General features: G+C 33.6%; 1 protein-coding gene across 4 annotated transcripts in view; it reads left to right on the top strand.

Moving 5' to 3' along the window:
* LOC131152178 (3'-5' exonuclease) overlaps window positions 1-6,963 on the top strand; it is a 44,490-nt gene extending 37,527 nt beyond the window's left edge. For 2 of the 4 annotated variants that reach the window (XM_058103891.1, XM_058103893.1), the window contains 2 exons: window positions 6,444-6,554; window positions 6,675-6,963. In XM_058103891.1, coding sequence (XP_057959874.1) covers window positions 6,444-6,554; window positions 6,675-6,716 — 153 coding nt within the window. In that variant the 3' untranslated portion in view covers window positions 6,717-6,963. Of the gene's footprint in view, window positions 1-2,889; window positions 3,306-6,443 lie in introns of those variants that run through there. The other 2 variants (XM_058103889.1, XM_058103892.1) reach the window with 2 other exon arrangements.
* Window positions 6,964-13,279: the final 6,316 nt, after the last annotated feature.

The raw sequence follows: 13,279 nt of genomic DNA, 5'->3' as shown, positions 1-13,279 counted from the left end.
ACTTGGTAAGAGTGAGAAATAGAATGTGTTTTGTTAGTGTGCCTAGCTTGCTCGTCTTGGGGTTTTGTGGAAGGAAAGGACTTGAAGAATTTTTTAGCATCAAACTAACCTTCCTTCTTGTGGGATGGAGCAGCCTTCTCTTGCTTCTCTTGGGGTTGTAGTTCTAGGGATCCTTCGGGGTGTTTTCTTTGATAAGTATGCGAACAGGCACTTTTTGTTTTTATTTCCTATTGGAGGACATTTTTGTTCTCTTGATTTGTACTTTCTTATGCTTTCCCATTAATCTTCTTTCTATATCCAAAAAAAAAGGGGATATATGATTGCTAGGTGATCTTCATAGGCACTGTGCACTTTCAGGAACATGCTGATTTGTGTTGCTAGCATTCAGGGCCATATTGGTTTTTGTTGCTTTTATACCTGTTTCCATTTTTTTTTTTTTAAATAATTTGACCAAGATGTTTGGTGACAAGTGTTTGGTTCAAAATGTGAAAACACATCTTAAAAAATCTCATAATAATGTTTCAGATTTTTTTGCAAATAGAAAAAAAATCACATACAAAAATAAATTGTGGAAACAGAAACAAAACAAACTAAAACATTCCCAAAATACCCCCGTTTTTTTTTTAAATGCATAAGTTGCCATTTTGTTATTGAGGATCCTTTGTCCTTAAGGGTAGTGATTGAAGTAGGTTCATAGAGTTGTGGCATTTAAGCTGTAAGACACTGATGATGCTGTGCATTCTTTATTCCATCAAATTCTCAAATGTGAATAAAAATCATTCCATCAAAGAGGGATATCTAATTTGAGGAAGTAGAGATGAATGAATGGCAATACAAGAAGATATAAATCTACAGTCGAATGCATTTTTAAGATGATAGGGTGAGAGCAAGCGTGTTTTTTTGATAAGCAAAGAAATTTTATTGGAAAAGAGCAGAATCTAGAAGAAAAAAAGAAAAAGGAAAAAATAATGGGAATAAAAAACCCTTCCTTTACATCAACAGAAATTAACTACAAAGGTCATAGTCTAAACCCAAAAACCAAACTCAATGCAGTAGAGCCAACCAATCTCACTGCAAGTCTTCCAAAGAAAGATGTCAAGAGAATCCATTTGCCAACACCCACAATGATGCAAGATAAAACCACTGCAAATTATTAGATATTGCCACACCTTTGAATATTCTAGCATTCCTCTCCAACCAAACACGCCAAATAATAGCCATAACAGTGCATCACCATAAAGCTTTCATATCCTTTACCAAAACGTCTAAACATGATGGTACAAAATGCCTTACAATGTGGAGGGGCAAACCCAGTTTTCACCAAATTTTCCAAATAATTTATTCCAAATAGTCAATGTGAAAAGACAATGAAAACACAAATGTGCACAAGTTGGAAAGAGCAAGCGTGAACACTCACACCAGAACTCATGGGTTTCAGTCGTAGAGCCAATCTCTTGAAATGTGGAGATCAGGCTGTGTGCATAATGCTCTTCCCAGATTCCAGATATAAGCATGAGAGCCTTGTGCACTTGGTGTTGCATTTATATCTAGAAGGCACATGAGAGAGTTCCATCCTCTGCTATAAAGATCAATGAATGACTTTCTGTGCAAGGAGTGATTTGGTTTGGATTGAAGTTGCTTTAAGGACAAAAGGCCAGTAGACTACGTATCATGGGTTTGTGGTAAGTAAGAAGTAAGCTGGTGGAGTGGAACTCCCTAGCTGATAATACCCTAGAATCTTGAAGATATAATCCTGATAGAAGGACCATAAAAAAAAAAAAGATAACAGAAATAAAATTCTCTGCACTCCTGCATCAGTATGTATAGCCATGTTCTAATGTTTGGTTAATTATCCATCTAAAAACTTTTTTTTTAGATAAAAAAGAAATTATTGAGAAAGAATAAACACAATGATGAGAATAAGATGCTGCCCAATAACAAAGAAAAAATTATGATGAAAATAACAACTTTCAATAGAAACTTCATTTTACAAATAAAGTTCATTCCCTTTTTTCCAGTTTTTTGGGGGTTGTGGATGGACCGTAATGCACACATTTTTCTAGGGAAGAAGTCAGCTCAGTTGCTCGTTGGGAAAATATACATTATTTGGTTCTCTTTGGTGTGTGGGACAATGGAATTTTAAGGGAGTGAGCTTTTCTGATATTCAACGCGATTGGGGTTATGTGTTGGAGTGTTTGTGTGATGGTTTTTTCTCTTTTGTTCTAGCCTATAGGTTGTTCCTTTGTGTTTTTGTCTGGATTTTCCAGACTCTGTTAAGGAGATGTCTTATTCTTCTAACTGCTTTTAATGAATTCTTCTTTTATTATCAAAAAAAAGGAAACTGCTGTTAATGAATTCTTCTTTTATTATAAAAAAAAAAGGAAAATGAATGACTTGTCCAGAAAGGAGTGATTTTTGGTTTAGATTGAAGTTTCTGTAAGGAAAGACCAAAAGAATGTGTATCATGGCTTTGTGATAAGGGGTATGCTAGTGGAGTAGAATGGTGGGAAGTATTCATGTTGCTATCACTAATTGTAGGAGATGTATGGATGTTATGTTGAGTTAATTTCATGCTTTCATCTTAACTTCTCAGAGTTGTGCATTATGGTTGGGACTTGGGATTATGGGATTCTGAGTTAGAAGTAGGCAATATAATACTTGTCATAAAAATGTGGGCAATATTTGCAATGTGTAAATCAGCATTAAATGGTCTGTTTCATTTTTCTTCTCTTTCCTACCTCTCTTTCATACTTTCATCTCATGACTTTCTATTTCTCTGTTTTGTTCTCCTCTTGTGGGCTTATTCCAGTTTGTGGTTTTGCAAGAATATTTATTTTTAGAATGCCTAAAATGCTGCTTAGTTACTTTGGTTATTTTTGTTTTGTTTAGGCCCATAGGATGCTCTGACGAAGTGAGTGATGAATGCAAGCAAGAGTTATTTACTCTTCTAATATTTAATTATTTTATATATAGCATATTCCTATTAGAATCATTGTGTAGGACAAGAAGACTTTGGGAAGATCCTTGCTGGAAAATAATTAAGAAGAGTTGTTTTAAAGAATTGTGGGGTTAAGTTAGTAGTTTGTTATGTTTGTTTAGCATTAATTAGTACAAGATTATGTGTATTTGAGGGTTGTTTGTAATATTTGTGCAAAGTAGGGGTATATTTGTAATGTAATGTAATTTTAGGGGTTTATGTGTAATTTCATGTAAAGAGGCTTTCTTATAAATGGTGTGTGAAAGCCATGTTGTAAGCAGTTATTGACGAATGTGAATTGGAACTGAATGTGAGTTTTCCCCTGGTATCTCCTCTCTTCTCCCTTCCCTTTGCTCTCTTCTAATTTCTCCATGGCTGCAGAACCTTGATGCTGCCCATGCATCATTTGGTATCAGAGTCCAACCATGATCTCTTTCTTCCATTTCAATTCCCCTATCCTTTCCTTTCAATCTTCTTCTTACCCCTCTTCTTCTCTTCTTCTTTCATCCACTGTTCTGCAACTTCTAACTCCCTCTGCTGCTATTTTTCTTTCCTTCTCCTCCTCTGTTCTGTAATTTCTCCCTTCCTCCCTGCTGCTGCTTCTTTTTCTCCTCCTGTTCTTCTTCTTTCCTCTCCTTTGTTCTGTTACTTCTGCTCGATCTCTGCTGCATGCTTCTTCTATCTTCCCTTCTTGTTCTCTGGTTTTATATTCTGATCTACTGCTCTGTCCCTAATCCTTTGCTGCTCAGCAGCCTTCTGCCCTCTTGCTTTGTCTCTGTTTCTCTCCTCCTCCTCTTCTTCCTCTTCTCTTTAACTTGCTCCCATAGCTCTCTTTAACTCTATTTCTGATTTCTGAATTCTGTGGCTGTCACGTCGCAGTTTTTGGCAGTTTCTCTCTAGCAACTCCTCCAGCCTCCCATCTTCTTCTTTTCTCTCCTTCAGTTTCTTAATTCTCTCTCTCTCTCTCTCTCTCTCTCTCTCTCTCTCTCTCTCTCTCTCTCTCTATTTCTGAATTTCAGTTTATAAAAAAAAAGTTAATTCCAGTCATGTGCCCATGTCTTCAAACACCACTTTCCAGCTGCCATCCTGCAACACCACCCACACCATCAAAGACAGAACACCTCGACGCCCCTTCCCCTATAATTTTATGGGAACAGGCTCACGCGCTGGCAACCTGCAGTTTTCTGAAATTTCCAGTCTCACGAAAAAATTGCTTTAGCCATGATATTTTAGATTTTCGCCACGATATTTTGACCTGCAAGACATATTGCAAGCAAGCACAGTAATTTTGGCACAAAACCTTGAAATTACCCCTGCCAGCATCAAAAATCAGGTTTTGTTGCCGTAATTGGTGAGTTTTCTTTGTGAATTTGTTTCATTTCAGCAGGACAATCAATATCAAAGGTGTATTGAAGATTATTTTTGAGAAATTGTAAGGCTTGTGGGAAATTGTGTTTAAGGGTTGTGATATAGTGCTGCAGCATATATATATATAAATTCAGCAACATGGTGACAAGTTATAGGACAAAGGAATGTCATTTATCATACCTTGGGCACAATTTCAAGCCCTTCAACACCTTTCTCAAGTGCGGAGAAAAGGTTTGCAAAATCATTATTGATGGAAGTTGTCCAATGAATGTGGTTTCCATAAATGGAGTCACTTGAATGCAGCTTCATCCGCAACCTCACCCAAAGCCTTACATGATATCTTGGGTTGATAACTCTGCCATACATGTTTATGAAAGATGTTTGGTTTCTATGGTTTTAAATAATGGCCTTGACCCTTATGTAACACCGTTACATAACAGTTTTTTGGGTTACCGATATCATTACACACTGTGAAATCAGTGGGAAGAAAAATCACAGCCGTAGTGGCCATTACAAATCGTGACTGTTACGTAAAGGCCACTACGGCCGTTACGTAACCACTATAGGACTATTACGCCAAATTTTTATTTTTTATTTTTTTTCTTTTTCTTCTCACTTCGTATCTTTCATAAATCATTCTCAATATACCGTGGTGAGTGGGGGAAAAGATTATAATTAGGATGAAATATTACAAAATTTACTATTTTTTAAAAAATACTTACAATAGTTGCATTAATTAACAATTTGAAAATACTAACTTGTTAGGAAAATATTTTATTTTGATAATATTAGTAATTTGATATTTATGTTCTATATTTTTCAACTTCAACTTTCATTCTTTTCTAGTTATTTTATATTTATACTATTCATATGTCTTATGTGTCTAATAGATTAATGGAGTGTATAATGTATTTTGTTTTATTAATTAATTTAGCACACATAAGAAGTTATCACACATAAGAACAATGAGAAGTATAAATAGGTGCGCACACGTAATATTTCTGTCAATGGTGGTTTCAAACAAATGTAAATTTCTTGGCCTTACCAAACAACTTAGTTGAACTAAATGATCCAAAATACACTAAAAATCTTTATAAGAAGGGTCAAAAAGCTTAAAACATACAAGTACACTAATATGCACAAGGTTGTGTGTGCTTGAAAAAATTGATGGCCGTTACATCTGCTTCCCGTTATGTAACTTCTATTACCCCTGCTTCTTGTTACACCTATTACTGTTATGTTTCGCTACCCGTTTGCTGTGATTTAAAACCATGTTGGTTCCTATCCAAATGGGTGAATATTTGGCTAATGTTTGGTGTGATATCCTACCTATGAATATTGGGCATGTACCCCTGGTTCTCCTTGGTTGGATGATTTAGGTGTGATTCAAGGACTTGAGAATATGTATGTCTTTCACTATAATGGGAAGAAAATCGTTTTGAAGTCCGCTATACCAATGAACGAAGACAAAGAATCAGTTATAATTACTCAGCTTAAAGACAATACAAGGAAGGAAATGAGTGTGTTTGAAGACATCCAAAGTCCTTCAGACATTTCAATTGTTGACTTTGTCCTTCTTGATGTGCTTATTGATGCCAAATTTCAATTCAAGTCTATGATGCTGTCAAAGGATTGTGGTTTCTTGTATCACTTAAGCGCTGACTTTCAAAGAATCCAAGTTTGCTTTTCCGTTTTGATTCCCCAACATTTCAAAATTCAAGGCTGAATTTTTTCTAATTGGGGGATAGTTGATGTTAGACAAGAAGTAAGACCTTGGGAAGATCCTTGATGGAAAATAATTAAGGAGAGTTGGGTATGGGGTTAAGTTAGTAGTTTGTTATGCGTGTTTAGCATTAATTAGTATAAGATTATGTGTATTTGGGGTTGTTTGTTAGATTTATGTAAAGTAGTTTCTGAATGCATATTTCTTATTCTCCAATTGTTATAAAGCCCATAAAAGTCCTCATATATAATAGTTTTATTCAAACTCGAATTGCGAGTTAAGTTTTTGGATGTTGGTGATACGTCAGAGTTAGTGGGAAGATGAACTCAACATCAGTATTCTTATTTATATATTTATTATTTAAAAATGTTGCAGCTGCACAAGCCCAATAAAATTAGATTGGGAAACTGGGAAGCTGATTTTTTATCAAAGGAACAATTACAGTATGCGGCCACTGATGCTTATGCTTCTTGGTACCTATATCAGGTTGATAAGGATAACCCATTGTCTCAACGTTTTCACACTGAGTTTTCTTATAATTAGTTTTCCTCGAATTATGCTGGGACTAACCCCATTAACTTGCTGTTGATTTTGTTGGGTACCCAGTTGCTACAAAACCTTCCAGATGCAGCTAATAACGAAGTGTGATTCAGTGCGCGCCCATAATGATATCCTTCTTGTTCATGATTGAACTTAACAGTGTAATTGATCCATAAAATCATGGAAACCAGTGTTTCACAAGAAACATCATTAAACTGATTTCTCTCTCTCTCTCTCTCTCTCTCTCTCTCTCTCTCTCTCTCTCTCTCTCTCGCATGTGAGCGCGCAAACAGAGATGTATTGATTTATTGTTCTAGAAAATGTCCAAAATAAAAATTAGAATATTTTCTGTGCCTTTATTGCAGCAGCAACCCAAGTAATTAGATATTTTAGGTGGACTTGGTCTTTTTCTACTGCAATTTTCTTGCTCAACCCTATCGGCATATCAACAATGCGATATTTGATTGATGTCTGGCTTGAGGTATTTAGGCTCATTTTCTCAATGTTGTTATCATTAGCCTGTTCAGCAACTGGTAAATGGTACTGGATCATGTACCAGTACTAAACTGTTGAATGTTTAACATTCTTTATGAAAAAATGAAATATTTAATACTGTTTCTTCAATTAATGTTTTCTCAAGCATGTGCCAAGGAAATTTGAATAAGAATGCTCAAGCATAAAAAGCAAGGGTCGTGTCTAAGGTTCCTCTCTCAAAGATATGGTTCATTTCTCTTGCAATTGGCAAGAGATGCAACAAGATTCTTGTATTCCTTGGATGACCGTTTATGCAAACAATATTCTTGTATTCCTTGGATGACAGTTCGTTCTCCTATCTTCAAGCTTAAAAGAAGAGAATGAATTTAGTTATGGAAGTTTCTAATTGAAAGTTGTTATTTTTTCTCCTTCTGCTATAGAGCATCTTGTTCTGTTGCCATTGTATTTCTCCTTTCTCATTAGTTTTTTTTTTTTTATTTTTATTTTTTATAATTGAAATCTAAGAAATATCATTTGGTGGGGATATAATACCCAAACATTAGAACATAACTATGTAGATGCAAGAGCATGGAGAAATTTATTTTTATTTTATTTTTTTATTTGTGGTATTTTTTTTTTTATTAGGATCATATCTTCGTGATTCTAGGGTATTATCATCTAAGAAATTAGTATTGTGGCTTGTTTACCCTTTTAAATCTAGTTGATCAATTTTTCAAGTAAGTTTTGTGCACTAGATCAAGAGTGGAATGGAATGAAAAATTGTAATGACATTTGTAAAATTGTAAAGATAAATTTCGTACCATTTCATTTTATTCTTATTTACAAACAAATCCAAGGCTCCTATATATTAATTTCTATTCATACTAGAATTGAAAAATTAAGTTGGGTGTTGATCTTGGATCAAGTGCTATTAAAGTAAATATTGATAATGATGAGCTGTTTGATAAGAAGATTGTGATTTTAAACTGAGCATATTTATAGGATTGCTTATGAGCTTTAACTCTAGCTTGTGGATCACTCCCCTCTCAACCATCTGATCAACTTGTCTCTAATTCTTTCCCTTTGAACTTTTTCTATTAAAATGAGTTAAAAAAAATGGATTTCTAGATGTTACAATGATACAATAGAATTTAGCCCTAATATTCATCTGCAATTGAAGGATGACCTTGTTTGTACCCCAAAATAAAGGAAGGAGTGTTTCCTTGCTGCAAGCTTCTATCATGATTCTTAACTTTCCTAGAGTTAGGCTTCTTTGAGTTTGCACCTATGCCAATCGTCAACCATCATCCTTGTTATCAGCGGACCTCACTTGTCAGATTGAAGCTTTGTTGTGTTGTTAAGCGTCGTCATTGACATTGCCATTATTCACCCACACCAGTAGGACTTAAATCATTAACATATTTGTCATTGTCTAAGTGGCAAATCACCGTCTTTGAGCCCTAGCTAGATTATAGTTGTTGTCGAGCCTTGTTGCCATTTGTAGCAGTAGCCGTAGCCTTGCCACTCCTTTTATTAATGCGCCACAATGTCGCTGGTTGCCTTTGTTGCCGCTCAAGGGACTCATAGGCTTGTTCTGCATAATAACAGTAGCCTTGGGAGTATTATATGCAAGGGAAAGGTATCAACCTTCCTATGCACATGTCATAGTCGATGATTACATCTTCAATTCAAATATACTCTTGTTTATTAAATTGCTAGCCTTACCATTTTGTAGACTAGTCTCATCTCGGGACGCATTTGTCACACTTCCAAGTTGATGATTCAAAATAAAGATACAAAAAACCAATGCAAACAATGCAACAAATTGTCTGATAAAATTTTCAGATGACTTAAAAGTGATTAAAATAGACAAGTAGTCCCTTGGAATAATATAGGTAAGGTTTGATCCCATCCATGATTCTCCAATCACTGGGTTTAGAATATGCATGCAAAATATTATTTAAAGTGACTATGTTATATAATGTAAAAGGCAATAATTTGAGCTCTGGAGGGCCATTCTATTTCTTTAAAAAAAATTTTGCTCCTCTCTACAATTATCTCCTTTTTTGGATTTTCCCTGATGATAAATCATTACACAGACACATTTTTTTTTTTTCCTTTTTGATCTTTAACACGATAATGACATTTTGGATTATTGAAACACAATAACACAATCACTTGGGAGACATGGCTTATGACACATTTTTAGAACATTCAAAGTTGAATTTTTAAATACCTACTAGAGCACTATCACTTTAAGATTGGGAATGCTAAGGAAAGCATTAGCAAAATATTTATTTTAGGACCTAAACAACAGAAGGCACTGATTTTTCAAAGATTTGAAAAATCGATTTTTCTAAAAGTGCTGCTGTTTTTGAAATATTAAGAGATTGATCTTTAAGAGAATAAAGCACTGATTTTTAAATGTTAGAGCACCAAATTTGAAACCCAAAGCACTGAAAAAAAACCACTAACGATGCTGATTTTCAAATAAAGTTTGAACAACTACAATGACTAAAAAAATCAATCTTTTAAGTAGTAAAAATGTTGGTATTTAGGAAAGCTAAATTCACTAATTTAAATGCCAATTTTGAAACATCACATTATCAAAGACATTGATTCTTTTAAAATAGTAGAGTTCCCACAGACATTAATCTATGCATGCATGTGCACATTCAAATATATTCATCCACTTAGGGGTGTATTCAAGTTGAGTTAAGTTGGTACAATAGTATAATCGAACCTGACTCAACTCAAAATTGTTAAGTTCAAAACTCGATTAGAATTTGATAAATCGGAAAATTGTTGAACTCAAATTTGACTCAACAGCAAATTCTTAAAATTTGAGCTCAACCTGGTTAAGCTCGGCGTAATTATAAATTAATATTAAAATAATTTAATATATTTAGTTTTAAATTAATGCAATATATGTAATTTTAAATTTATGTCCAAAATATATATATATATATATATATATATATCATATGATAAGTATAATATAAAAATAAAAAAATTACAAAAGCTTGATTGGGCTCACGAGTAGTACAAAACTCAAACTCAACTTGTTAAACTATTTGAATAGCTTGAATTCAACTAATCTCAAGTTTGTGTTGATTGGATTGTATTAAGTTGCTGAAAAGAATAAACAACTTGGCATATACATTCATACAGGTTTTAGAAATTTAATTTTTCACTGAATTTGTAACTGAAAACCAACTTTGCTTGTGTGGTGGCTGAAATTAAAACAAGTTAACAAATCAATCAAAGAAATTTTAAAATCCTAATTCACTCCCCTTTTGAGAATACACCTTCATTTTCAATTGGTATCAGAGCGAGGTTATAACAAATCTTAATATAAGCTAAATAAAGATCTAAATGGCACACCTAGGTGTATTCCCTTTTGCTGAGGGACAATCCTTAACTAGACCCCCTATTTTTTGCGGTGTAAATTACACCTTTTGGAAACAAAGAATGAGAATCTAAATTCAGACTATGGATTGGAAAGGATGGAAAGTTGTCACACATGGTGACCACATTCCTACTAAATTAGTAGATGGTAAACCTGAAAAATATCTCCCTTGATGAGTTGATCGGATCCCTTCTCACTTATGAGATGGCGATAAATGAAAGAAATCCAGAGAACAATAACAAAAATAAGAAATCTATAGCCTTTAAGGCTATCAAAGAAAGTTCTAATGATGAAGGCGAAGATAATGAATTAGATGATGAAGAACTAGCCTTCATAACTAAAAAACTTAGAAATTTGTTTAGAAAAAATAGGAAATTCCCTCGAAAGTTTAAAGGAGAAACAAACACAAAAGAAACTAAGAATGAACCACCTACATGTTATAACAGTATGGAGGTCGGGCACATTGAACCTGATTGTCCACAACTGAAGAAAGACAAGAAGAAGAAAAAGAAGGCAATGAAAAGACGCATGAGATGACACAAGCTCAAATGAATCAGAGAATGAATAAAGTGAATAAGAAGTTGCCAACATGTGCTTTATGGCGCACAATGCTGAGGTAAACTCTTACTATAGTTCATCAGAAGAATCTAATGGAGAGTCTTGTAATGATTCATGTGATAGTATGCTTTCATACAAGGAAATTCAAACTGAATTATTCGCCTTACACAGTAGGTTCATTAAAGTAACTAAAAGGAACATAGCTTTCAAAGAAAAACATGAAAATTATAAGAATCAGCTAGAATTCTCTAAATTAGTTGAAAAAGAAAAGGAATCTCATATTGATAACCTAAGGAAGAAAATAAACAACATGTCTCAAGAGTTGGTGAAATTACAAGTAAACGGCGAAAGCAAGAAAGACTTAGAAATAAGTAATCTTAAAAGTAAAATTGAAGATAAAGACAAAATCATTTATAATTTTACTAGAGGAAAAGGGAATTTTGAAAAGATGGTTGGACAACAAAGGATAATTAGTGACAAAGAAGGAATTAGTTACAATGGAATTGAAAAAAAACAAAGAAAAAGAACTTATTTATGGGATATTTTGTAAAAGAAGCAAAATACTATACTAGTACATATTCTACAAATATTCATGAACACACTACTTGCTTCTTGTGTAGGAATAAGGGACACATAAAGTTTAATTGTCCACTTAAAAAGAAGTATGTCAAAATCAAAAATGAATGGAAAGTGAACACTAAAAATGAATATGACTTAAAAGGAATTAAGAAGGTTTGGGTTCCAAAAGTAACACCGTAAATCCTTCCTTGTAGGTATGCTTTAAGACCACTATGCTTTAAGACCACTCCATCAAAGGAAAAATGTACTTGGACAGTGGGTGTTCAGGACATATGACCGGGGATAGAAAAAAGTTTACCACCCTAGTTCAAAAAGATGGAGGGTATGTGACCTTCGGTGACAACGCTAAAGGTAAAATCGTCGGGATTGGTAAAATAGGTAAAGAATCCTCCCTTATAATTGATGATGTTTTGTTAGTGGATGGATTAAAGCATAATCTTTTAAGCATAAGTCAACCTAGTGACTAAGGATTTGACATAGTCTTTAAGCAAGATAAGTGCATAGTTCAAAATCCAAGAAAACATGAAATTCTATTCACAGCTTATAGAGTAAATAACGTATATTGTATAAACCTTGAAATCTAATCTCTCAAGATGTAACATGCTTGGATGCCATAAACGAAACCAGTTAGCTTTGGCATAGAAGACTAGGACATGCCAACATGGATCTATTATCAAACTTATCTAGAAAGAAGTTAGTCAAAGGTTTACCAAGCAAAAAATTCATAAAAGATAAAATTTGTGATGCTTGCCAACTTGGAAAGGAAATTAAAACAAGCTTTAAAAGAAGAAACATATTTCTACTAGCAGACCCTTAGAACTTATTCATTGATATTTGTTTGGTCCTACTAGAACTCAAAGCATAGGAGGTAAGCAATATGCTTTTGTCATAGTTGATGACTACTCCAGTTTTACTTGGGTACTATTTTTAGCCTTTAAAGATGAAGTTTGTAACATGTTAATACATTTGTGCAAGAAACTTCAAAATATAAAAGGATATAGTGTTTCAAATATAAGAGTGATCAAAGAAGAGAATTCAACAACAAAGAAGTTAAAAAATTTTGTAATGAATATGGAATTAATCATAATTTTTCAGTACTTAGAACTCCACAACAAAATGGAGTTGTTGACAAAAAAAATAGAACTCTTCAAGAAATGGCAAGAACAATGCTAAATGAACATAAGCTACCAAAATATTTTTGAGCTAAAGCGGTCAATACCGCATGCTATGTGATAAATATATTATCAATAAGATCAAATTTAAATAAAACTCCCTATGAACTTTGGAAAGGTAGAAGGCCTAACATTTCTTACTTTCATGTTTTTGGATGCAAATGCTTTGTATTAAATGATAAATATGATTTAGGTAAATTTGATGCAAAAGTCGATGAAGGTATATTCTTAGGGTATGCATTAAAGAGCAAAGCTTTTAGAATCTACAACAAAAGAACTCTTACAATTGTGGAATCAATTCATGTGACATTTGATGAAGAAAATCCATTTAATAAAACAATAAATGTTGAAGAAGTTCAAAATACTCAAAAACCAGAAGAATTAGAAATTGTAGAAGCAAAAGAAGAAGAAAATGAATTAAATTCAAATGATGATGCCATAGAAAATTCTGAATCACTTAAAGAATGGAAATGTGTAAG

This window comes from Malania oleifera, chromosome 3 (genome assembly GCF_029873635.1).
Source record: "Malania oleifera isolate guangnan ecotype guangnan chromosome 3, ASM2987363v1, whole genome shotgun sequence".
In the NCBI taxonomy this organism is placed as follows: Eukaryota; Viridiplantae; Streptophyta; class Magnoliopsida; order Santalales; family Ximeniaceae; genus Malania; species Malania oleifera.
The sequence above is the reverse complement of the archived record's forward strand: the minus strand, read 5'-3'. Positions and strand labels throughout refer to the sequence as shown.